Source organism: Scyliorhinus torazame, chromosome 6 (genome assembly GCF_047496885.1).
Source record: "Scyliorhinus torazame isolate Kashiwa2021f chromosome 6, sScyTor2.1, whole genome shotgun sequence".
Lineage (NCBI taxonomy): Eukaryota > Metazoa > Chordata > Chondrichthyes > Carcharhiniformes > Scyliorhinidae > Scyliorhinus > Scyliorhinus torazame.
In genome coordinates this window covers 88,715,135-88,741,040 of record NC_092712.1, presented here as the reverse complement: position 1 = coordinate 88,741,040, position 25,906 = coordinate 88,715,135, and the positions used below count along the sequence as shown (strand labels likewise).

At 55.9% G+C, this 25,906-nt stretch overlaps 1 protein-coding gene across 1 annotated transcript in view; it reads left to right on the top strand.

Annotated features, from left to right (window-relative positions):
• The window catches only part of myo3a (myosin IIIA), a 683,164-nt gene that overhangs the window by 385,324 nt on the left and 271,934 nt on the right, over window positions 1–25,906 (top strand). Inside the window, exons 13-17 of the mRNA XM_072508449.1 lie at window positions 555–638; window positions 3,637–3,839; window positions 4,016–4,114; window positions 4,994–5,108; window positions 7,247–7,373. Of these exons, the coding sequence (XP_072364550.1) occupies window positions 555–638; window positions 3,637–3,839; window positions 4,016–4,114; window positions 4,994–5,108; window positions 7,247–7,373 (628 nt within the window). The remainder of the gene's footprint in view (window positions 1–554; window positions 639–3,636; window positions 3,840–4,015; window positions 4,115–4,993; window positions 5,109–7,246; window positions 7,374–25,906) is intronic.

The window sequence follows — 25,906 nt, the reverse complement described above, 5'->3', positions numbered from 1 at the left end:
AGGGTTGGTGGTGAGTCGATAGGCTGAATGGCCTCTTTCTGCCCTGTAAATTTTATGACTCTAAGTTGGGACTGTTTACCTTGGAGAAAAGAAGAATGAGAGTAGGTTTCATAGAGGTATTCAAAATCATGAACAGAGTAAATAGGAAAAAATTATTCCCATTGGTGGAAAGATTGAAAACCAATGGGCAGAAATTTAAGGCAAAAGAAGCAATGTTGAAATGGGGAGACACATGTTCACTCAGCATTGGTTAGGCTCTAAAACATCTGAGAGTGTGGTGGAGGCAGAATCAATGAAGGCGTTCAACAGGAAATTGGATCATTATCTAAAAAGTAAACATTTGCAGGGCTTCGGAGAAATGCAGGGGACTGGCATGAGGTGAATTGCTCCTTCACAGGGCCAGCACAGACATAATGGGCTGAATGGCCTTCTTCTGAACTGAAATCATTCTATGAAGTAAACCTGCACCATTTCACATTTTTAGTTTTCTTTATGTTGTTTGTGATGTCAATAAAAGGATATGTTGACTAATATGTGGTCCTTATCTATGTCAGTGCATTGTGATCAGTGGAGAAAGTGGCGCTGGGAAGACTGAAAGCACCCACTTCTTAGTCGAGCAACTCACCGTCCTTGGAAAGGTAATGTATTCTCGCAACAACACACCAAGCGGATCATTTTAACCTAAGCCACCCATTGGAGAACTAGTTGGATTGAATGAAAAGCAGTGTTGAGGTGGTGCAAAAAGTAGCCATGGGTTTCCTGCCCAGTGAGTTGATTCAAGATAAACTTATCTTATGTAAGAACAGAACTTCATCTTGCTCACTCTTCACACAAAGAATTTGTGATCAAGACCATTGGTTGTGCAGAACAGGAATGTATTTTTATTGCATTCTGATTGTTGCCTGATTTAAGCACATTGATCCGAAACATGCATGAAAGTGCACCAGTCACTCCTGTTTGACAAAATACTTTGTACACTTATGTGGAAGAGTAATATTTATTGGCAAGCAGTAATGCTCTTCTCAGGATTTGATGAACATACAGTAAAATTTTAACTATCAATATAAATCTTTAAAATCTTATTAATGACTGGACAGATCACACGATTTCTGTTTGGCCATTAGTACAATCCCTTGTTTTTTTCCTGTGTTATACTTGGTTGACTCTGCCATGAACTGCTGGGTTGGGCAACAAATGCTGTCCTAGCCAGCGATGCTCGCAGCCCTTGATTGATTAAAAAAAGTCAAAGATTAAGGAATATTTTATCACATAGGACAATGCAGCCAAACCCAACCCTGTCCTTGTGCTAGTGCTCAACACATTTACTTTCAAGCCGAGGTCATTAGATAGCAATTAAGATTGGGAGCCCTAATGACTTAAAGTTGCTATGGCTAAGATCAACAAAGTCAACTTGCAACCTTCTCCCTGCTTCATCTTGACACTGAGGAATGCATGTCGCCATCAGTGACTTCCAATGTCATTTATTTGTATTGCACCTTTGTGAAACACCATTTAGGAATGAATGTGACTTCTTGTTTAATGTAAGTAGCAGTAACTCCAGCTGTTACTTGAATTCCCATACAAAAGTGAGTTGGATGTCCCACAGAAATATTAAATCTACTCATGTAAAAGTCACATTTTTTTGAACAATATTTTAAGCAAAAGGTTATGGCGTGGTGTTTACACAGGCGCTTGCTTTCAATTAAAATACACCACCTGGCACATCTAACGTGGCTCTCAAATGAATGCTGCAGGGGTGGGGGTGGGAGCAGGGGAAGGAAGGGCAGAGGGCCACGCCATTAGAAATGTTGTGTTGACAGCTCCCAGTCCTCAACCTAGTTCTTGGTGCAGGGGCAACTGAGTGGCATTCGCATGGGCCCAATTGATAAGGCCTGAGCTTCCCCTTCCTCGCCCTGGAATGCTGAGGCCACAAGGCCCGGGAGGTCATTCACTTAAAGTTTGCTCTGGAGGTTAAGGATCCCTCCTTCCTGTTTGCATAGGCAATGTTTATTACTCTTCTCTGATTTGTCAGTTTCTGTCCCCTTCAAAATAAAAATTGATCTATTGCTTCCTGCCTGTATTCACAAGGAGGGGCTGGAGGACGTACGGTAAGTGTAACTTTTTAAATGAATAACGAACTGAGGTTTTTGATGGTGTTGTAGAGATTATACTTCGGATCTAAAATTTTGGGATTGGATCCCTGAAAAAGCAGTGCCGACTGTGACGTGAGGTTCCATGGAAAACCATAGGGCTGGAATTTCCAATTTTGAGGCTATGTCCGGAGCATGTGTCTAGTCTTACGACGAACAGGTTGGCGCCGCTCCCGCACCGATGCTGCGCCCGGTGGGGGGGCTAGCAGCCGCGTCGCGTAAAGCCCCCGGCATTCCCGACAGAAACAGCTGGAGAATTGCTGGGTCCATGGCCGCGCATGTGCACAGTGGTCGCACGTGAACCCGGCCTGCCAGATAGTACCCCCCTGTAACCCCGCTCGCCACCCCCGGACCAACCCCCACCAGATCGCCCGCCAAAGTCCCCCCCCCCCAGCCAGTGGAACTGCTCCCCTCCTCCGACTGTGGCAGTGCTGGACACAGTCCGCAGCCACCACGCGAGGTTGACGACACCTCAGACCACAAGTGTTCCACACCGTTGGGAAGTCGGCTCATCGGGGGTGGGGCATCAGGGGAGGGTCTTCACGTGATGTCCTGAGGCCATCCAAACGGCATGCTACTTACTCACCGATGATGCCGTTTTGGAGGAGGTCGAGCATTCGAAAACAGGCGCCGCCCCCGATTTTGGCATCAAAAGGGATTTTCCGCCCAATCGTTGAATGTGATTTTTGCCGTCGACAATCGGAGAATCCCGCCCATAGATTTAGTCCAAAAATCATGGGGTCCACTTTTTCATGGGATTGGCCTTTTCACAAGTATATACACATCTTTCCCTGAAGGAGCAATGAGCAGGAATATTTAGACCACCACCAGAATTGTGTCTCCTGTTAATTGAGATCCATTAACATTAATAGCAACTGCAGAAATGCTCACGTTTTATTTTTTAATATAAATTTAGAGTACCCAATTCATTTTTTCCAATTAAGGGGCAATTTAGCGTGGCCAATCCACCGAGCCTGCGCATCTTTGGGTTGTGGGGGCGAAACCCACACGAACACGGGGAGAATGTGCAAACCCCACACGGACAGTGACCCAGAGCCGGGACCGAACCTAGGACCTCGGCACTGTTGCGCAGCAATGCTAACTAACCACTGCGCCACTATGCTGGCAACACACTGAACCATTTGTAGTGTGTTCTATCAGCAAGTTCCTTACAGCAAAGCCTACATCTTGCTTATGCATTTTGTCTGAACTATCTCCCTGCCAGATGGATGTATAATGGAACCCAGAGCCGGGATTGAACCTGGGACCTCGGTGCCGTGAGGCTGCAGGGCTAACCCACTGCGCCACCGTGCTGCCCTAGAAATGCTCATGTTTTAAACCATCCCACTTGAAGGAGGGGCGAGTGGAATTTGTGGGTTTACAAAAGAGGACGAAAAATAGACAGAAGTTAAAGATAATTTTGTTTATTTTCCAAGTCTACCCTCAAGGAATCTTTCCAGCAAGGTAATTCATTTTTATCTTACAGACCAATAACAGGATGCTGCAAGAAAAGATTCTCCAGGTAAACAACTTACTAGAAGCATTTGGAAATGCCTGCACAATAATCAACAACAACTCCAGTAGATTTGGCAAGTTCTTGGAAATGAGGTTTACCAGTGGTGGGACAGTCATTGGAGCTCAGATCTCAGAGTACCTGCTTGAGAAGTCAAGAGTCATCCACCAGGCTCCGTAAGTAAAGAAGAAAACTTTTGTTGCTGTTATGAAGGAACTTTAAACATTGCAGACTTCATCCAATGGTATTCACAGAGTAATAAGAAGCAGTGGCAAGTTGTTGGATTCAGATGACAGGGCAAATAGCCATTTTGTTATTTTCACCGAAACTAAATCTTCTTGTTTTCTTACAGAGGAGAGAAAAACTTTCATATTTTCTACTATGTCTATGCTGGCCTGGCACAGATGAACAAGTTAGATCATTATAAGTTGTCCAAAGGTCAACCTCCAAGGTAATTTTGCATATATAGAGGCTACAGCACAATAGGGTCTAGCATGAACTGGGGCGCGATTAAATGGGAATAAAACAAGAGTCCCGTGTTGAGCACGTTTAGCCAGGAGTTTCCCGGTGATCACAGCGCCAAGAAAGACGCTGCTATCTAACGGGATTCGGTTTAATTTCGGGGCCTCAGCAGGGAAAACCCCGCCGAGACCACACTCAGTCCCATTTCCTGCACTAAGGAGCTGCACGCGCCAGTGCAGGAAATGATTTGGTGCCCCAATCTTGAGACCCCCATGCAAACCCCGGACCTCCCCAATGCCCCAACTCACTTATAAGTGGGTCATCGAGCCTCCCACACCCCATCTAATAATGGCAGGGCATCCCAGGGCCCGATACGCAGCATGGGAAAAATGCCACTGGGCACATTGACACTGCCAGCCTTTCACCCTGTCAGTGCCCCGCCATCCTGCAGGTGGCACTCTCACGAGATTTACCAGGCGTGTCACACCCTGGTTTGGGCGTGGCGTGGCCATTAGATTTTGCCCGTGGTCTTCTTGTCGTACTGGACTCTGTCTGACACAGGGAACTTGGTGCTGTTTTTTATTTGTATGATGGTTCTGATGTTTATGAGAGAAGTAAAGAACTTGGGGTCTAATTTAACTTTTCAGTAACTGACTAGCGAAGAAATAATTCAGCTAACTTTTCTAGTGGCGAATGAGAAATAGTTGAGTAACACCATGCTTATTACAAACATTGTGAGACCTAGAGCCATTCTGCAATGTATTTTCACTATTATGTGTGCAGTTTCAGTTTGGACATTTCTGTTTGTGTTTTCCATTGTCATATTTAGTGTCAGTTTTAGTCATTATCACCTTTTGGAATCTTTTAGGTACCTTCAGGATGAGAAAATTCAAATGATGGAAGAGATTGTAACCAATACTTTCTACAAGGGTCAATTTGAAGCCCTCAAACAGTGTTTCAAAGTCATTGGTTTCACACTTGAGGTAAACCTGCATCACTTACCTTGAAAACATTCGGGCACTATCACTGCATCTGCTGAATAAGCTCACACACATTCTAATCTCACCTGATGGCTTTTTTTAATTCATTCATGGGATGTGGGCATCGCTGGCTGGGCCAGCATTGATTGCTCACCTCTAATAACTCAGTGGCTTGCTAGGCCGTTTCAGAGGGAATTTAAGAGTGAACCACATTGTTGTGGGTCTGGAATCACATGTAGGCCAGACCAGGTCAGGATGGCAGATTTCCTTCCCTAAAAGACATGAGTGAACTAGATGGGCTTTTATGACTATCAACACCGTCATCACTTCACATCTTCCATCTATTTTCCATCTCTAGTTGCCCTCAGAAGGTGGTGGTGGTCCTTATTCTTGGATGCCGGGGGTCTGGCCCGCTTGCGAAGTATTGGTTTGAGATACGAGATGAGGATAAGCAGAGAGAGTCTGGCCACATGAAGAATTTTACCACTGTAATGGGGTAGAAATTGGCCCTTGTTCCTCCCATTTTACAGGCTTGGAATGAAGACAGAGGGTTAATTTTGTGGGCTAATATCCTCAGCCCCAAGGATGCCTGAAAAATGTACTATCTGATCAGGTGGCTTTTCAGACATCCAGGGTAGTTGCTGAGAACAGGGATATACTGCCTTCAATTTAAACAGTGATATACTGCCATCAGAGCCCTCAGAGAAATTGGGCTGAGGGGCCTGTTCTGCTCAGGCTTTCCAGCTGCATTTGCCGCATAGCAAATGGCCTCCACCAAAAAAGGTGGCATTATCCACAAGTCATCATCGAGTCATAGCACCTTACAACTCAGGCGGCACGGTAGCACATTGGTGAGCACTGTTGCTTCACAGCTCCAGGTTCGATTCCCAGCTTGGGTCACTGTCTGTGCGGAGTCTGCACGTTCTCCCTGTGTCTGCTGGGTTTCCTGCGGGTGCGCCGGCTTCGTCCCACAGTTTGAAGTACTCCATGTAGCCTAACAAGGTTCTTTATAGGTTTAACTGTATAGTAAACTTGTAGAACGTCTCTGTTTTTCATGGGGAGGCAGGGCGTACTGATATTGTCACTGGACTATTAATTCAGAGACCCTGGGTCGGGGTCCTGGATTCAAATCCCATCATGACAGATGGTGAAATTTGAATTTGCTAAAAAAAAAATCTGGAATTAAAAGTCTCATGATGACCATGCCGATTGTTGTAAAAACCCATCTAATTCACTAATGTCCTTCAGGGAAGGAAATCTTCTGCCCTTACCCAGTCTGGCCTACATGTGACTTCAGACCCAGACAGTGATGCAGTTGACTCTTAACTGCCCCCCACTGAAATGGTCCAGCAAGCTAGTTAGTTCAAGGGCAATTAGGGACGGGCAACAAATGCTGTCCCAGCTATCGATGCCCTCTTCCCAAGAACAATTTTTTTAAATTCTACCCTTCTAGAAAAACAAGTGTTTTTATTTATTTCCTGATCTGTCTTGTTACTTTTAGTAATTTATGAATGATATCTGTACCTCCACATCCCTCTGCCCGACGTAGACATGCATTTTTCAAGAATATGTGGCCTCCTTATTCTTGCCACCAAAATATACCACCTCACGTTTAATATAGATTGAAATTCATTTGCCAATGACATGCCCATTCTGCACCTTTATTCATATATTTTTGTATTCTGTCACAGTCCTTCTCTGCATTAATTACACCACGAATTTGTCATCCACAAATTTTAAAATGGCACTTCCATTTCTTGAGTACAATCATTTATGTAAATGGTGAACAACAGTGGTGTCAGCACCAATCCTTGCGGAAGAGCACTTCCTACATATTGCCAGCCTGCTGCGTAACTACTTTTAACCACGACTACATATTTTAGAATTTGTAGCCGTGTCATTCTCCATTCTGAGATCTGACTTCACAAGTCAGGACCTTACTCATGAGTCTACTATGTGGTACCTTATCAAATGCCTTCTGAAAATTAAACATGTAGTGGGTGACACATCTCTCCTGGTTTTATTTCCATTGTGTTTTATTTACTACTATTTGATTAGGAGACTAATTGACTTTAATCCAATATATACAAAGATATTCCTTGAATATATTTAAATTCTTTAAATCAATAATCTCCCGACAGGAACTGGGGAACATTTACAGCATTCTGGCAGCCATCTTGAATATTGGGAACATTGAGTTTACCTCAGTTGTAACAGAGCACCAGACTGACAAAAGTAATATTGTTAATCTTGCAATGCTTGAAAATGGTAAGTTATCAATAAAGAATTACATTTCTACCATAGCCTGCACATGCATCATGTAATGCAAGTTACACGGGTAAGCATCAGAGTAAATTAATGTGGAGCCTCATCCAGTAGGAACAGGGGTCACCCACTGAGTGGGGGCAGAGAACAAAGAGTTGGGTGCAGAGGTTAGCATACCTGATTGGGGCCCTCCTGATTTCAGGTGGTTAAAATCAGGAGAACAATTTAAATTTGTAAGGCAGTTTCCATGCTGTAAATGTAGGCTTACTGAATTTACCTTAGCATTCTCTCGGTCTACACATTAGCAGTATATGTGTATCGACAATGGGCGTTGAATATTTTCAGAACAATTTATGGCCCTGAATTTCGGGGGATTCTCATTAGTTTCTGTTGTAACTTTGGGAGAAGATCAGTGAAACAGTGTTTTGACCATTCGTGCTTTACCTCTGGAGATTCTTCATTCTGCCTTCAGAGATTCCAGCCTAACAACTCTTCAACCCTCTGCTCTAAATCTCTTAGGTTTAACTTTGTATCAGTGGTTACATTACACATCCATCTGGCAGGGAGATAGTTCAGACAAAATGCATAAGCAAGGTGTAGGCTTTGCTGTAAGGAACTTGCTGATAGAACCCACTACATATGGTTCAGCATGTTGGCCCTGCTATCTCACAGTGCCAAGGTCCCAGGTTCGTTCACGGCTCTGGGTCACATTCTTCCCGTGTTTGCGTGGGTTTCGCCCCAACAACCCATAGATGTGCAGGGTTGGTGGATTGGCCATGCTTCATTGCCCCTTAATTGGAAAAAATTAATTGGGTAGTCTAAATTTATATTAAAAAACATGGTCCAGCATGTATTCTCTCCATCCACCTCTCAACTCAAATAGACCCAATTAGCATCATGGCCTGAATTTTTCGTCATTGGGCGATCACTCAGCGATCCCGGAAACGTAACCAGAGTGCAATTTCATCCTGGCTAACCAATTAACAGGCAGCCAGGGTGAGACGTGCTCTGTGCAAGGCTGATCGCTGCTGGGGAGGGCGGGCACAACGGGAAAAGGGTTGGTGTAGGCTACAGCTTCTAATGTGCTTCCCTTGGGGACATGCACTGCAGATCTGTCTCAGGGAGCTGCCGACCCAGTAAAAATGAATCGCCACCGAAAAACTGTGCAACGAGTGTCCAGGCAGCACTTTCAAAAACAAACCTCAGTCCCAAGGCACCTTTTCTCATTTCATTTCGTCCCAGACAGTTCATCCTGATTTAGATCGAAGCTAAAGCTAAAATGTAAAGGACGCCAGGCTAATCTGCCCACACCCGCCCAAGTAACATAAAATTCATATCTATGCTCTAATATTGCACTCCTCCAGAGGTAGAAGACCAGTTCCATTAGGAGCTTGACACTGCTGTCAGCTGAACCCCTAAGTTAGTACATTTTACTGGGGGATTTTAACACAACACTGGGCACAGACCATGAGCTTCCTGTCTCGGATATCACTGTCGTCTTTTAAAATCTTTCCTACTTCAAGACTGTGAAAAAAACAACTTTACACCTTGGTTTCGATAAAACTAACTTCGTCTTTATTGACCAAAGTCTGCATGCAGATGGCTACAGGTTAGAGAGAGAGAGAGCTGTTAAGGTAAACCTGCTTATTCTTTCTCAAGCTCGCAAAGACATGGAGAAAACGTTCAATATTTATACAAAAACTGTATCATTTTACAAAAACAGACCTTGTTCAAAAATGTCAATACAGTCATAACTTCTGATCAAACATGTTGTCATGGAAAGACCCTGACTCGGCTTATTTGCAGTATTTTGTCTTTAGAGGATTTAAGACGTGGTCCTATTTTGTTTTTTCACCTCTGCCCTCATGATGCCTTGACGCAGATGGATCTAGGTCATGAGGAGGTTGTGTTATTAGGACATTCCTAGATCGTGGCTTTGTTATCAGGTTTTACTAAGGTCAGGCACTATTTTTCCTCTTCTGGCCTTGTATGATACGATTATGTGGATTCTTAGCTTTGTCTAGTTTGTCAGGGTCTGAACTTGGCACTTAGCTGACACAGCTGTCTTACACTTGGTTACATAAGTTGGCTATTTTTCCCATCATGCTATTGCTGAGTTTGTACACTTTCACATCACAGCCTGGAAAAGATAAAGAGGAATGAACAGGAATCACCTGAGTTTGGCTGCAAGCATGTGCTTTGTGTAAATAACACCTTCTTCCAAAACAAACCATGCCCAAGGAGTCCTGGTGACATCCAGGTTAACACTAGATGAATCTGATCATCACCAGAGGTGACTGTCTAAACAGCATTCTCAACATATGCACACAACAGCACTGAGCGTAATACAGATCACTCGCTGGTGTGCACCATGGCTTCGGATGCAAACCCAAAATGTTTTCATTCAAAGCAGAAATGTCACCTTCATTTCAATGTCAGTCATATCACCCACCCAAATAAAAACAGTTCTTCCTTGATTTCATTGAACAACTGGGGCGGGATTCTCCGACCCCCCGCCGGGTTGGAGAATCGCCGGGGGATTGCGTGAATCCTGCCCCCGCCGGTTGCCGAATTCTCCGGCACCGGATATTCGGCGGGGGTGGGAATTGCGCCGCGCCGGTTGGCGGGCCCCTCCCCCGGCGATTCTCCGGCCCGCGATGGGCCGAAGTCCCGCTGCTGGAATGCCTGTCCCGCCGGCGAGAATCAAATCACCTCTCTTACCGGCGGGACAAGGCGGCGCGGGCGGGCTCCGGGTCCTGGGGGGGGGGGGGGGGGGGGGGCGCGGGACTATCTGGCCCCGGGGGGTGCCCCCACGGTGGCCTGGCCTGTGATCAGGGCCCACCGATCCGCGGGCGGGCCTGTGCCGTGGGGGTACTCTTTTCCTTCCGCCTTCCCCATGGTCTCCACTATGGCGGAGGCGGATGAGAGCCCCTCCACTTCGCATGCGTGGGGATGCCGTGAGCAGCAAGGGTGACTGCAGTGATTGCAACAACTATCAAGGCATCTCCCTGCTGAGCATAGTGGGAAAAACATTTGTCCATGTTACCCTTGTCAGACTACAGAACCTGGCTGAATGTCTTTCCCAAATCGTGGGCAAAATTCTCCCCAAACGGCGCGATGTCCACCGACTGGCGGCCAAAACGGCGCCAATCAGACGGGCATCGCGCCGCCCCAAAGGTGCGGAATGCTCCGCATCTTTGGGGGCCGAGCCCCAACATTGAAGGGCTAGGCCGACGCCGGAGAGATTTCCGCCCCGCCAGCTGGCGGAAACGACCTTTGTTACCCCACCAGCTGGCGCGGAAATGACATATCGGGGCGGCGCATGCGCGGGAGCGTCAGCGGCCGCTGACAGTTTCCCGCTCATGCGCAGTGGAGGGAGACTCTTCCGCCTCCGCCATGGTGGAGACCGTGGCGGAGGCGGAAGGGAAAGAGTGCCCCCACGGCACAGGCCCGCCCGCGGATCGGTGGGCCCCGATCGCGGGCCAGGCCACCGTGGGGGCACCCCCCGGGGTCAGATCGCCCCGCGCCCCCCCAGGACCCCGGAGCCCTCCCGCGCCGCCTTGTCCCACCGGTAAATATGTACTTTAATTCACGCCGGTGGGACAGGCAATTTATCGGCGGGACTTCGGCCCATACGGGCCGGAGAATCGAGCGGGGGGGCCCGCCAACCGGCGCGGCCCGATTCCCGCCCCCGCCGAATATCCGGTACCGGAGACTTCGGCAACCAGCGGGGGCGGGATTCACGGCAGCCCCCGGCGATTCTCCAACCCGGCGGGGGGTCGGAGAATGACGCCCCAGAACTGGAAGATCTACAGTTGATATGACATTCTCAGTCCAGCAGCTGCAAGAAAAATGCCATAAACAAAGGAGATCTCTATATATTGCTTTCATCAATCTCACCAAGGCATTTGGCCATGTGAGTAAAGGTAGTCTATTTAAGCTCTTGGAGAAATTTGGCTGCTCACCGAAGCTGCTCAATGTGATTTCCTTTTGCCATGACGATATGATGGGTAAGATTAGATATGACAGGGCTACATCCTTCGAGTCCTACCGCGGGGGGCGGGGGGGGGGGGGGGGGGGGGGGGGGGGGTCAAACTGGGTTGTATTCTGGCACTGACACTCTTTGGCATATTCTTCTCTTTGCTGCTGTCATATACCTCCAGGTCACCAGCAGAGGAAATTAGGTACATACCAAAACTGACAGCTCGACCTTGTTCACCTGAGTTCCAAATCAACGATGAGCTAAGTCCTCATCAGAGAGCTGCTGTACGTTGACGATGCCATACTAGGATTCCATACTGAGGAATGCCTTCAAAGGCAAATAGACAGACTCTCTCATGTCTTTAAAACGTTTGGTTTGGCCATCAGAATCAGGAAGAGAAATGTCATGGTACAGATTGTTTCCTTAACACAATCTATCAGCACTGACAATGTGACGCTGGAAGTTGTTGATAGCGTCACTTATCTCCACAATCAACAGCAATCTGTCACTTGGTGCCGAAATCAGCAGATTCATCGCATAAGTTGCAACTGTTGTGTCCAAGCTGTGGAAGAAGATGTGGAACAGCAACGTTACCGAGAACACCAAAATGCGAGTCGACCAAGCCTACGTCCACAACGTGGGAGTAAGGGCTGAACCATTCACATCTTTGGTATCTGAGACTCATCCTCGTCATTTGTTGGCAGGACACGTTCACCAACACAGAGCGTGCTAATTCCATCAGCATGCACTCATTGCTGAGCCAATGACATCTCTGTTGCCTTGACCACATTGAATGGAAGAGTAATGGCCCAAAACTCAAGGACACTATATACTGTGAACTGGTCACTGGGTTCCAATCTCCTGGGCGTCCATATCCATTATAAGACCACCTTGTGGTTATGAAAATGTCAGACATTGACACTGACAATTGGGAGATAGTCACTGAATACTGTGATCTCTGGGGGCTGACTGTTTGGAAGGGCATTGGAAGCGGCGGGCAGAAAGAAAAAGTCCAGCTTGAGAAGATGACTCAGAGAGAACAGAGGCCAGCGGATTGTGTACCTTCGCAGCTCACTATCTTCATCTGCAGCAAATGTGGCAGAGACTGCCATGCCAGAGTGGGACTCCTAAACCATACCAGGCAATGGTGAATACAGAGTTGATCACCGTGGTGCACACTATCATCTTACAAGATGAAAGGGTGCTGCCAGTGACCCTTCATCCCAGACGCCTCAACCATTGGAAACTGACTTCTGCCCACAACACTACCCTACCATTTCTGACAAACACAGCCAACACAGTAGGGGCAGCACGGTAGCATGGTGGTTAGCACAATTGCTTCACAGCTCCAGGGTCCCAGGTTCGATTCCGGCTTGGGTCACTGTCTGTGCGGAGTCTGCACATCCTCCCCGTGTGTGCGTGGGTTTCCTCCGGGTGCTCCGGTTTCCTCCCACAGTCCAAAGATGTGCAGGTTAGGTGGATTGGCTGTGATAAATTGCCCTTCGTGTCCAAAATTGCCCTTAGTGTTGGGTGGGGTTACTGGGTTATGGGGATAGGGTGGAGGTGTTGACCTTGGGTAGGGTGCTCTTTCCAAGAGCCGGTGTGGACTCGATGGGCCGAATGGCCTCCTTCTGCACTGTAAATTCTATGATCTAAAAGAACTAAGTTATCTGTTCCTGCCAAATAACTGTCCAATATTGCTCCCTTATTTTGGTTCTGAGGGAAGGGGGTACCGTCTGTCATTCGATGGAATCAGCTCAATAACTTCAAAATATTAAAAAATTATTTTTGTAGTTTTGATTTCACATTAACTCACTTAAAATTATGTAACATATGGTTGACGTTTCTCCCAGTAATTAACTCTGGATTATCACTCAGTACGTGAGCAATGATTTCCATCACAACTATAAATCTTTGACGGTGGCATTTATGTCTCTGCTAAATGGGCTGTGTCCTCCATTATATCCACCGCTGACAAAATGAAAGCAAAATGGAAGGAAGCACTCAGTACAGACACTGCAGTATCTATTATGGAGAAAAAAACAATAGCCATAAGAGAATTAGTTCAACAACAAGTCACATTTATAACTAAGGTTTGTTGACAAAGAGTATCATGGCACTGAATTCCTTTAGGCTCACGAACAATGCAGTTAAACAATAGCCTAAGCAAATATACTATTAGATTAAATAAAAGCAAAATTCTGTGGATGCTGGAAATCTGAAATTGAAACAGACAATGCTGGGTAAACTCAGCAGGCCTGGCAGCGTCTGTGGTGAGCGAAACAGAGTTTTGAGTCCATATGATCTTTTTAAAGAACTGTTCTGTGGAAGTGTCATATGGACTCAAGGCAGTGGGCGAAATTCTCCGTTATCGGCGGAAAGCCCGCCGATCGGCGCAAAAAACGGCGCAAATCCGACTTGCGTCGCGTCGGAAAAATGGTTTGAAAGTCTCCGGCCCGAAATGGGCTAGCAGCGACGTAACGGGATCCGCGCTTGCGCAGTGGTTCACGCCGTTCAGCGTCATACGCGCCGCACGGCGTGACGGCTCATAAGGCCACGCTGCTCCCCCCCCACCCGACCGGAACACCCGACCGGAACACCCGACTGGATGGCTGGCCGTCGCTCAGCCCCGAGGTTCCAGTCACGGGATGTGGAGGCGCTCCAGGACGCGGTGGAGCAGAGGAGGGACGTCCTGTATCCCGGGCACGGCCGCAGAGTTGCCCCACGCCACAGCCGGCGTCTGTGGAGGGAAGTGGCAGAGGCCGTCACCGCTGCGGCCCTGACACCACGGACAGGCACCCAGTGCCACAAGAAGGTGAACGACCTCGTCAGAGCAGGCAGCGTGAGCCTCCCCCATATCCCCCCTCCTCCATATCCCCCCTCCTCCATATCCCCCATATCCCCCCTCCCCCATATCCCCAAGTGAATCCAGCCCTAACCTTAACCTTTGCAATGCACGCGCAACTGATGGCGTGCATTCATATACCTGCCTAACAGTGTTGCCTTTTACCCCTGCCAACCCCCACCCCCCCCCCCCCCCCCACAGGATAAGCGCGCACACAACAATAGGGAGCATGTGAGGACTGGAGGAGGCCCCGCTGATGAGAGGCCACTGACCGAACACGAGGAAAGGGCCCTGGAACTGGCTGGCGGACCTGAGGACCGGGAGGTTGCTGATGCAGAGGTCGGGGGCGTAGTAGCAAGTGAGCCACCGACAGCCCGTCCCCATATCCCCCCTCCCCAATATTCCCCTCCCCCATATCACCTGATCACTGCCTGATGCCTAACCATGCATGCTTCATTGTGTATCGCAGGACCAAACGTCCAGGCACCCATCCCCGCAGATGCAGACCGCCCGCAGGATGCCCCTCAGAGGCCACGGGAGACGGAGAGACACGGACCCTCCAGCATGCGACGCCCGCAGGATGCCCCTCGGAAGCCACGGGAGACGGGGAGACCCGGACCCTCCAGCATGCGACGCCCGCAGGATGCCCCTTGCACACCTCGGGAGACGGAGAGACCCGGACCCTCCAGCATGCGACGCCCGCAGGATGCCCCTCGCACACCACGGGAGACGGAGAGACCTGGAGAAACAGGGAGGCGACACCCCCGTCACATGCGGGAGCGACCACCCAGCGACGAGGGGGGCAGCCACAGGCCCCCGTCATATCCGAGCCAGGACACCACTACCCAGGACACCACTACCCAGGACACCACTACACAGGACACCACTACCCGGGACACCACTACCCAGGACACCACTACCCGGGACACCACTACCCGGGACACCACTACCCGGGACACCACTACCCGGGACACCACTACCCGGGGCACCACTACCCAGGACACCACTACCCGGGACACCACTACCCGGGACACCCCTACCCGGGACAGCACTACCCGGGACAGCACTACCCAGGAAGACGAAATACAGGACAGTGACTCCGAGTGGATGGGTGGAGACGAACCCCCACCCCAAAGTGCCATGGACTCAGAGTGGGAAGAAGAGCACGACACAACGCCACTGCTGTCACCAACACCCTCCACCATCGCAGAAACACTCACCTCGGTTGGGCACTTTAGTGATGAGGCGTCTGGTACACTCACTGGTGCGCACAACACAGCCGTCCCGGTACAGCAGGTGGAGGTAGGAGCAGCAGAGGGGCTGGGCGGTCGGAGGGCAGCCCAGCTCAAGCGAACATCTGCCGCCCAGGTGGATCCCGGGTTCCTGGAGTTACCACACCCACACATAGATCCGATGCAACCACCGACCCGGAGACGAGCGAAGAGGGTGACGGGCGGCTTGCGGCGGCTGCAGTCGCAGGTGGAGGAGTCCATCCGCGTCCAGGAGCTGGGAGTGGTCCCGGTCATGCGTGCCACCCAGGCTGACACCGCACGGGTGGCGTCCGCGGTGGAGGCAATGGGTGCGACGGTGTCAGACATGGGGAACGGTTTGCGAGGCCTGGGGCGTTCCGTGCAGGCGGCATCTGTGGCCCAGGACATGGCTGCCCTCTCACAGGAGGCCATGAGCCAGTGCCAGCGCCAGATGGCAGAGGCGCTCAACGCCATAGCCCAGTCTCTGCAGGCCATGGCCCAGTCTCAGCAGGCCATGGCCCAGTCTCTGCAGGCCATCGCTGAGGGCATCGGCGCCAGTGGCCATGTGCGAGCCGGCGTCGCACTGTCACAGACAGGGTTTGCCAACCCCCTGGGCTCCATGGCTGCAAAACTGCAGACCCCTGTCGATACCAGCACGGGCCTCCAGGACTGGCAGCGCCAGATGTCGGGGGGGCGTCGGATGGCCAGTCCGTTCGCATCCCCCACCCATGTAGAGGCCACCACAATGATGCGGCCGACCCTATCTGACCGATACTGGAGGGCGCCCCCAGAGATGTCCAGGCACCTGAAACGCATCTTCAGCACGCCAAAGCACCTCTCTATCACTCCCCTTGTCGCTACATGGGCATCATTGTAGCGGTTCTCCGCCTCATTGCGTGGCCTCCGTATAGGCGTCATCAACCACAATCGCAATGGGTAGCCCCTGTCGCCCAGCAACCAGCCCCTCAGCCGGGGATGGCGTCCCTCGTACATGCCGGGGATGGATGACCGCGACAACACGTATGAGTCGTGTACACTGCCTGGGTAACGGGCGCAGACGTGCAGGATCATCATGCGGTGGTCGCAGACCACCTGTATGTTCATCGAATAGGTCCCCTTCCTATTGGTGAACACTGCCCTGTTATCTGCAGGTGGCCGCACGGCGACGTGCATCCCATCGATCGCGCCCTGGACCATGGGGAACCCGGCCACGGCAGAGAAGCCCACGGCCCGGGCATCTTGGCTGGCCCGGTCCACGGGGAAGCGGATGTAGTGGTGCGCCATGGCATATAGGGCATCTGTCACTGCCCGGATGCACCGATGTCTGCGATATGCCGGACAGGTCCCCACTCGGTGCCTGGAATGACCCCGTTGCATAAAAGTTCAGGGCCACACGGGGAGAGGGTGTCCCCCGCCAGTGCCACGCGGTGACAGGTGTGCCAGCAGGTGGCAGATGTGTGCCACGGTTTCCCGCCTCATCCGGAGTCTCCTCCTGCATTCCCGGTCCGTGAGGTCCTGGTATGACTGCCGGGGCCGGTACACACGGGGCGCCCTCGGGTGCCTCCGTTGCCGTGGGGCCGCGACGTCCTCCTCCCCCTCCTCGTCCTGTCGGTCAGGTGTCCCTCCAGCCTGGGCGGCTGCCGCCTGTCCCTCTGCGGCAGCCTGCGCCGCCTCTCTGGCACGCTCCTCCTCCTCCTCTTCCTCCTCCTCCTCATCCAGGGCAACATAGACATTAGCGGCTGCCGCCACGGCGGCCAACATCGCTGGATGATCAGAAAACATGACGGCCTGGTGGGGGGGAGGGGAACGATGACATGTCATCATTGCCCATATCCCCTCCTCTCCCCAGCCAGGTAGCATGGACCGCATGGGTCCAACTGTTAGAGGCTGGCACCTGGCCAGGTGGACCAACTCACTTGCCCTCGCATCCCCCTCCCCGGCACGGACGCCCCCCCCCCAACCTCTACCTCGGCACGGACCCCACCCCCAACCTCCACCCCGGCACGGACCCACCCCCCCAACCTCCACCCCGGCACGGACCCCCCCAACTTCCACCCCGGCACGGACCCCAACCTCCAACCCGGCATGGACCCCCCATCCCCCTCCCCGGCACGGACACCCCCCCCAACCTCCACCCCGGCACGGACACCCCCAACCTCCACCCCGGCACGGACCCCCCCCCCCCAACCTCCACCCCGGCATGGACCCCCCCCAACATCCACCCAGGCACGGACCCCCCCAACCTCCACCCCAGCACGGACCCCCCCCAACCTCCACCCCGGCACGGACCCCCCCCCCCACCTCCACCCCGGCACGGACCCCAACCTCCACCCCGGCATGGACCCCCCATCCCCCTCCCCGGCACGGACCCCCGCCAACCTCCACCCCGGCACGGATCCCCCCCCAACATCCACCCCGGCACGGACCCACCCCAACCTCCACCCCGGCACAGACCCCCCCCCCAACCTCCACGCCGGCACGGACCCCAACCTCCACCCCGGCACGGACCCCCCATCCCGCTCCCCGTCAAGGACCCCCCCCCCAACCTCCACCCCGGCACGGACCCCCCCCCAACCTCCACCCCGGCACGGATCCCCCCCCAACATCCACCCCGGCACGGACCCACCCCAACCTCCACCCCGGCACAGACCCCCCCCCCAACCTCCACGCCGGCACGGACCCCAACCTCCACCCCGGCACGGACCCCCCATCCCCCTCCCCGTCAAGGACCCCCCCCCCAACCTCCACCCCGGCACGGACCCCCCCTCCAACCTCCACCCCGGCACGGACCCCCCCCCCAACCAACACCCCGGCACGGACCCCAACCTCCACCCCGGCATGGACCCCCCATCCCCCTCCCCGGCACGGACCCCCCCCCAACATCCACCCCGGCACGGACCCCCCCCAACTTCCACCCCGGCACGGACCCCCCCCCAACCTCCACCCCGGCACGGACCCCCCCCAACCTCCACCCCGGCACGGACCCCCCCCCCCAACCTCCACCCGGCACGGACCCCCCCAACCTCCACCCCAGCACGGACCCCCCCTCAACCTCCACCCCGGCACAGACCCCCCCCCCCAACCTCCACCCCGGCACGGACCCCCAACCTCCACCCCGGCATGGACCCCCCATCCCCCTCCCCGGCACGGACCACCCCCAACCTCCACCCCGGCACGGACCCCCCCCAACCTCCACCCCGGCACGGACCCCCCCCAACCTCCACCCCTGCACGGACCCCCCCCCCAACCTCCACCCCGGCACGGACCCCAACCTCCACCCCGGCACGGACCCCCCCCAACCTCCACCCCGGCACAGACCCCCCCCCCAACCTCCACCCCGGCACGGACCCCAACCTCCACCCCGGCATGGACCCCCCATCCCTCTCCCCGTCAAGGACCCCCCCCCAACCTCCACCCCGGCACGGACCCCCCCCAACCTCCACCCCGGCACGGACCCCCCCCCCAACCTCCACCCCCGGCACGGACCACCCCAACCTCCACCCCGGCAAGGACCCCCCCCCCAACCTCCACCCCGGCACGGACCCCAACCTCCACCCCGGCATGGACCCCCCATCCCCCTCCCTGGCACGGACCCCCTCCTGGCATTCCCCCGGAGCCCAGCCCACTCTAACCACCCCACCCCGCCGCACACACACACACACACAACCCGAGACACACCTCTCCTCACGCATTCAGACTGCGGCCACGCCATCGCCTGCCCAGAGCCAACCCCCCAGGCCGTCACTCACCTCCACGCTGGTCGGCGTGAACCTGGAGCACAGGGTCACGCCGATGAAAAGGAGGTTTAATTTACGTCGACGTGAACGGTCATCACGTCGACGGGACTTCGGCCCATCCGGAAGGGAGAATATGGGCAGGCCGAAAATCGGCTGCCTTGCGCAGACCCGTGACATTCTCCGCGGCAGCGGTGACATTAACGCCACGCCGACTTTTCTCCCTTTGGGGACTTTGGCAACCGGCGGGGGGCGGGATTCACGGCGGCCAACGGCCATTCTCCGACCCTCTGGGGGGTCGGAGAATGACGCCCAGTAACTTTGCTTCTCTCTCCACAGATGCTACCAGGCCTGCTGAGGTAATCAAGCATTTTCAGCTTTAGATGCTACTAGATTGTATTGTGAGAACAATGCAATATGAGGCAAACAGCACAAGGAGTTATATTATCCTACCTGCACCCACTAACATTCCACCTTGTTTTCCAAAGGCTGGGATTTTAATCTCCTCTTCTGATCACGCAAGAGGAACGGGGGGCGTCATTCTCCGACCCCCCGCCGGGTCGGAGAATGGCCGTTGGCCGCCGTGAATCCCGCCCCCCGCCCCCGCCGAAGTCTCCGAAGGGAGAAAAGTCGGCGGGGCGTTAATGGCGCCGCTGCCGCGGAGAATGTCACGGGTCTGCGCAAGGCAGCCGATTTTCGGCCTGCCGATATTCTCCCTTCCGGATGGGCCGAAGTCCCGTCGACGTGATGACCGTTCACGTCGACGTCAATCAAACCTCCTTTTCATCGGCGTGACCCGGTGCTCCAGGCTCACGCCGACCAGCGAGGAGGTGAGTGACGGCCTGGGGGGTTGGCTCTGGGCAGGAAATGGCGTGGCCGCAGACTGATTGCCTGAGGAGAGGTGTGTCTCGGCTTGTGTGTGTGTGCGGCGGGGGCGGGGGGGGGTGGTTAGAGTAGGCTGGGCTCCGGGGGAGTGCCGGGAGGGGGTCCGTGCCGGGGTGGAGGTTGGGGGTTGGGGAGGGGGTCCGTGCCGGGGTGGAGGTTGGGGAGGGGGTCCGTGCCGGGGTGGAGGTTGGGGAGGGGGTCCGTGCCGGGGTGGAGGTTGGGGGTTGTGGAGGGGGTCCGTGCCGGGGTGGAGGTTGGGGGGGGGGGGGGTCCGTGCCGGGGTGGAGGTTGGGGGTTGGGGAGGGGTTCCGTGCCGGGGTGGAGGTTGGGGGGGGGGGTCCGTGCTGGGGTGGAGGTTGGGGGTTGGGGAGGGGGTCCGTGCCGGGGTGGAGGTTGGGGGGGGTCCGTGCTGGGGTGGAGGTTGGGGGTTGGGGAGGGGGTCCGTGCCGGGGTCCGTGCCGGGGTGGAGGTTGGGGGTTGGGGAGGGGGTCCGTGCCAGGGTGGAGGTTGGGGGGGGGGTCCGTGCCGGGGTGGGGGTTGGGGAGGGGTTCCGTGCCGGGGTGGAGGTTGGGGGGGGTCCGTGCTGGGGTGGAGGTTGGGGGTTGGGGAGGGGGTCCGTGCCGGGGTGGAGGTTGGGGGGGGGGTCCGTGCCGGGGTGGAGGTTGGGGAGGGGGTCCGTGCCGGGGTGGAGGTTGGGGAGGGGGTCCGTGCCGGGGTGGAGGTTGGGGGTTGTGGAGGGGGTCCGTGCCGGGGTGGAGGTTGGGGGGGGGTCCGTGCCGGGGTGGAGGTTGGGGGTTGGGGAGGGGTTCCGTGCCGGGGTGGAGGTTGGGGGGGGGTCCGTGCTGGGGTGGAGGTTGGGGGTTGGGGAGGGGTCCGTGCCGGGGTGGAGGTTGGGGGTTGGGGAGGGGGTCCGTGCCGGGGTGGGTGATGGGAGGGCAAATGAGTTGGTCCACCTGGCCAGGTGCCAGCCTCCAACAGTTGGACCCATGCGGTCCATGCCACCTGGCTGGGGGGAGGAGGGGATATGGGCAATGATGACATGTCGTCGTTCCCCTCCCCCCCACCAGGTCGTCATGTTTTCAGATCATCCAGCGATGTTGGCCGCCGTGGTGGCAGCCGCTCATGTCTATGTTGCCCTGGATGAGGAGGAGGAGGAGGAGGAGGAGGAGCGTGCCAGAGAGGCGGCGCAGGCTGCCGCAGAGGGGCAGGCGGCAGCCACCCAGGCTGGAGGGACACCTGACCGACAGGACGAGGAGGGGGAGGAGGACGTTGCGGCCCCACGGCAACGGAGGCACCCGAGGGCGCCCCGTGTGTACCGGCCCCGGCAGTCATACCAGGACCTCACGGACCGGGAATGCAGGAGGAGACTCCGGATGAGCCGGGAAACCGTGGCACACATCTGCCACCTGCTGGCACACCTGTCACCGCGTGGCACTGGCGGGGGACAGCCTCTCCCCGTGTCCGTCAAGGTTACGGTGGCCCTGAACTTTTATGCAACGGGGTCATTCCAGGCACCGAGTGGGGACCTGTCCGGCATATCGCAGACATCGGTGCATCGGTGCATCCGGGCAGTGACAGATGCCCTTTATGCCATGGCGCACCGCTACATCCGCTTCCCCGTGGACCGGGCCAGCCAAGATGCCCGGGCCGTGGGCTTCTCTGCCATTGCCGGGTTCCCCATGGTCCAGGGCGCGATCGATGGGATGCACGTCGCCGTGCGGCCACCTGCAGATAACAGGGCCGTGTTCACTAATAGGAAGGGGACCTATTCGATGAACGTACAGGTGGTCTGCGACCACCGCATGATGATCCTGCACGTCTGCGCCCGTTACCCAGGCAGTGTACACGACTCATTCGTGTTGTCGCAGTCATCCATCCCCGGCATGTACGAGGGACGCCATCCCCGGCTGAGGGGCTGGTTGCTGGGCGACAGGGGCTACCCATTGCGATCGTGGCTGATGACGCCTATACGGAGGCCACGCAATGAGGCGGAGAACCGCTACAATGATGCCCATGTAGCGACAAGGGGAGTGATCGAGAGGTGCTTTGGCGTGCTGAAGATGCGTTTCAGGTGCCTGGACCTCTCTGGGGGCGCCCTCCAGTATCGGTCAGATAGGGTCGGCCGCATCATTGTGGTGTGCTGCGTCCTGCACAACATAGCCCAGCAGAGGGGCGATGTGCCGCAGGCAGAGGAGGGCGGAGTGGAGGAGCAGCAGGAAGAGGCCCAGTCTTCCCCAGATGAGGGGGATGGGGGCAATGGTCAGGGCAGACGGGGTAGACACAGACGGGTGGCTGTCCACCGTTACCGGCTGGCCCAGCGGGCACGGGACAGACTGATAGACGCCCGCTTCACTGACTAGATGGGCGTGGGAATCGGGTAGTATGGCCACAGACCGCACACCATGACAACAGCCGACCACCCACACCCCCCACCCATCCATCCACCCAGCACCATCACCCCCCTCCCCAACCCCACACACCCCACCCGCATGCACACCACCCCCCCACTCCCAATTGCCGATCCACCGGCGGCACAACGGGCCGGGCTCACCCAGTTGCGGGTGGACGCGTGTCTATCGCAGGCCATGGAGAATGATGACAACCCGCCTCCGATGAGCTCCTGGCTCGACATCGTTGGACTATGTCTGACCCATGGCCACAGTACCACCATCCACCCGGACCATCCCTGCATGCGGCTGTGACACTGCAGCGCACGGTCCCGTCCTCTGCCCGGGGGATGTTGATGGCGGCCCAGGGGGAAGGGGGCAGACTCACCTGGGGCTGAGGTAAGACCACCCCTCACACACACACTTGCGCTCAACGTACATGACACCCCCGCACACTTTGGACAGAGCACAAAGGCAGCTTCGGTAGGTGTAACATTGACTTTAATAACCAAAGGAGTTCATGCACGTGCCCTAGCGCCTAAAACTCATCTGTGCCCTGCACCCGTGCCAACTTACTCAGTGTCTAATTGTTTGGCCTTACGGGCCCTTTGACTACGTCTACGTGGTTCCCCAGACGGTACAGCAGAACTGGAGGTGGACTCCTGTGATTCCTGCCCTCTGACACTGGATCCCTTTGGCGGCCGTTTCCTGGGGCGTCCTGGCCTAGATGGGCCAGGCTGCGGCCCGGGCGACTGGGATGGTGAGCTGCCAGCCTGTCCTGCCCGTTGCCCACCCGATGCACCTGGGACGGAAGGGGGGGAGTCCGAGGTGTCGCGGTGTACCGGGACCTCCCCTACAGAGGGAGCCGGGACGGACCACACCACCTCCTCCTCCCTCGGGGTGCCCGATGGCCCCCAGGCCTCTACATGGGTGGGGGATGCGAACGGACTGGCCATCCGACGCGCCCCCGACATCTGGCGCTGCCAGTCCTGGAGGCCCGTGCTGGTATCGACAGGGGTCTGCAGGTTTGCAGCCATGGAGCCCAGGGGGTTGTCGAACCCTGTCTGCGACAGTGCGACGCCAGCTCGCACATGGCCACTGGCGCCGATGCCCTCAGCGATGGCCTGCTGAGACTGGGCCATGGCCTGCAGAGACTGGGCCATGGCCTGCAGAGACTGGGCTATGGCCTGCTGAGACTGGGCCATGGCCTGCTGAGACTGGGCTATGGCGTTGAGCGCCTCTGCCATCTGGCGCTGGCACTGGCTCATGGCCTCCTGTGAGAGGGCAGCCATTTCCTGGGCCACAGACGCCGCCTGCACGGAAGGCCCCAGGCCTCGCAAACCGTTCCCCATGTCTGACACCGTCGCACCCATTGCCTCCACCGCGGACGCCACCCGTGCGGTGTCAGCCTGGGTGGCACGCATGACCGGGACCACTCCCAGCTCCTGGACGCGGGTGGACTCCTCCACCTGCGACCGCAGCCGCCGCAAGCCACCCGTCACCCTATTCGCTCGTCTCCGTGTCGGTGGTTGCATCGGATCTATGTGTGGGTGTGGTAACTGCAGGAACCCGGGATCCATCTGGGCGGCAGATGTTCGCTTGGCCTGGGCTGCCCTCCGACCGCCCGGTCCCTCTGCTGCTCCTACCTCCACCTGCTGTACCGGGACGGCTGTGTTGTGCGCACCAGTGAGTGTACCAGACGCCTCATCACTAAAGTGCCCAACCGTGGTGAGTGTTTCTGCGATGGTGGAGGGTGTTGGTGACAGCAGTGGCGTTGTGTCGTGCTCTTCGTCCCACTCTGAGTCCATGGCACTTTGGGGTGGGGGTTCGTCTCCACCCATCCACTCTGAGTCACTGTCCGGTCTTTCGTCTTCCCGGGTAGGGGTGTCCTGGGTAGTGCTGTCCCGGGTCGTGCTGTCCCGGGTAGTGCTGTCCCGGGTAGTGCTGTCCCGGGTAGGGGTGTCCTGGGTAGTGGTGTCCCGGGTAGGGGTGTCCTGGATAGTGGTGTCCTGGGTAGTGGTGTCCTGGCTCGGATGTGACGGGGGCCTGTGGCTGCCCCCCTCATCGCTGGGTGGTCGCTCCCGCACGTGACGGGGGTGTCGTCTCCCTGTTGCTCCAGGTCTCTCCGTCTCCCGTGGTCTCCGAGGGGCATCCTGCGGGCGTCGCATGCTGGAGGGTTCGGGTCTCTCCGTCTCCCGTGGTCTCCGAGGGGCATCCTGCGGGCGTCGCATGCTGGAGGGTTCGGGTCTCTCCGTCTCCCGTGGTCTCCGAGGGGCATCCTGCGGGCGTCGCATGCTGGAGGGTTCGGGTCTCTCCGTCTCCCGTGGTCTCCGAGGGGCATCCTGCGGGCGTCGCATGCTGGAGGGTGCGGGTCTCTCCGTCTGCTGTGGTCTCCGAGGGGCATCCTGCGGGCATCGCATGCTGGAGGGTCCGGGTCTCTCCGTCTCCCGTGGTCTCCGAGGGGCATCCTGCGGGCGTCGCATGCTGGAGGGTGCGGGTCTCTCCGTCTCCCGTGGTCTCGGAGGGGCATCCTGCGGGCGTCGCATGCTGGAGGGTGCGGGTCTCTCCGTCTCCCGTGGTCTCCGAGGGGCATCCTGCGGGCGGTCTGCATCTGCGGGGATGGGTGCCTGGACGTTTGGTCCTGCGATACACAATGAAGCATGCATGGTTAGACATCAGGCAGTGATCAGGTGATACGGGAGAGGGGGATATAGGGGAGGGGGGATATGGGGACGGGCTGTTGGTGGCTCACTTGCTCGTGGGGCCCCGACCTCTGCATCAGCAACCTCCCGGTCCTCAGGTCCGCCAGCCAGTTCCAGGGCCCTTTCCTCGTGTACGGTCAGTGGCCTCTCATCAGCGGGCCCTCCTCCAGTCCTCACATGCTCCCTATTGTTGTGTGCGCGCTTCTCCTGGGGGGGGGGGGTGGTGGCAGGGGTAAAAGGCAACAGTGTTAGGCAGGTATATGAATGCACGCCATCGGTTGCGCGTGCATTGCAGAGGTTAAGGTTAGGGCTGGATTCACTTGGGGATATGGGGGATATGGGGGAGGGGGGATATGGGGGAGGGGGGATATGGGGGATATGGGGGAGGGGGGATATGGGGGATATGGGGGAGGGGGGATATGGGGGATATGGGGGAGGGGGGATATGGGGGAGGGGGGGATATGGGGAATATGGGGGAGGGGGGATATGGGGGAGGGGGGATATGGGGGATATGGGGGAGGGGGGATATGGGGGATATGGGGGAGGGGGGATATGGGGGAGGGGGGGATATGGGGAATATGGGGGAGGGGGATATGGGGATATGGGGGAGGGGGGATATGGGGGAGTGGGGAATATGGGGGATATGGGGGAGGGGGGATATGGGGGAGGGGGGGATATGGGGGAGGGGGGATATGGGGGATATGGGGGAGGGGGGGATATGGGGGAGGGGGGATATGGGGGAGGGGGGATA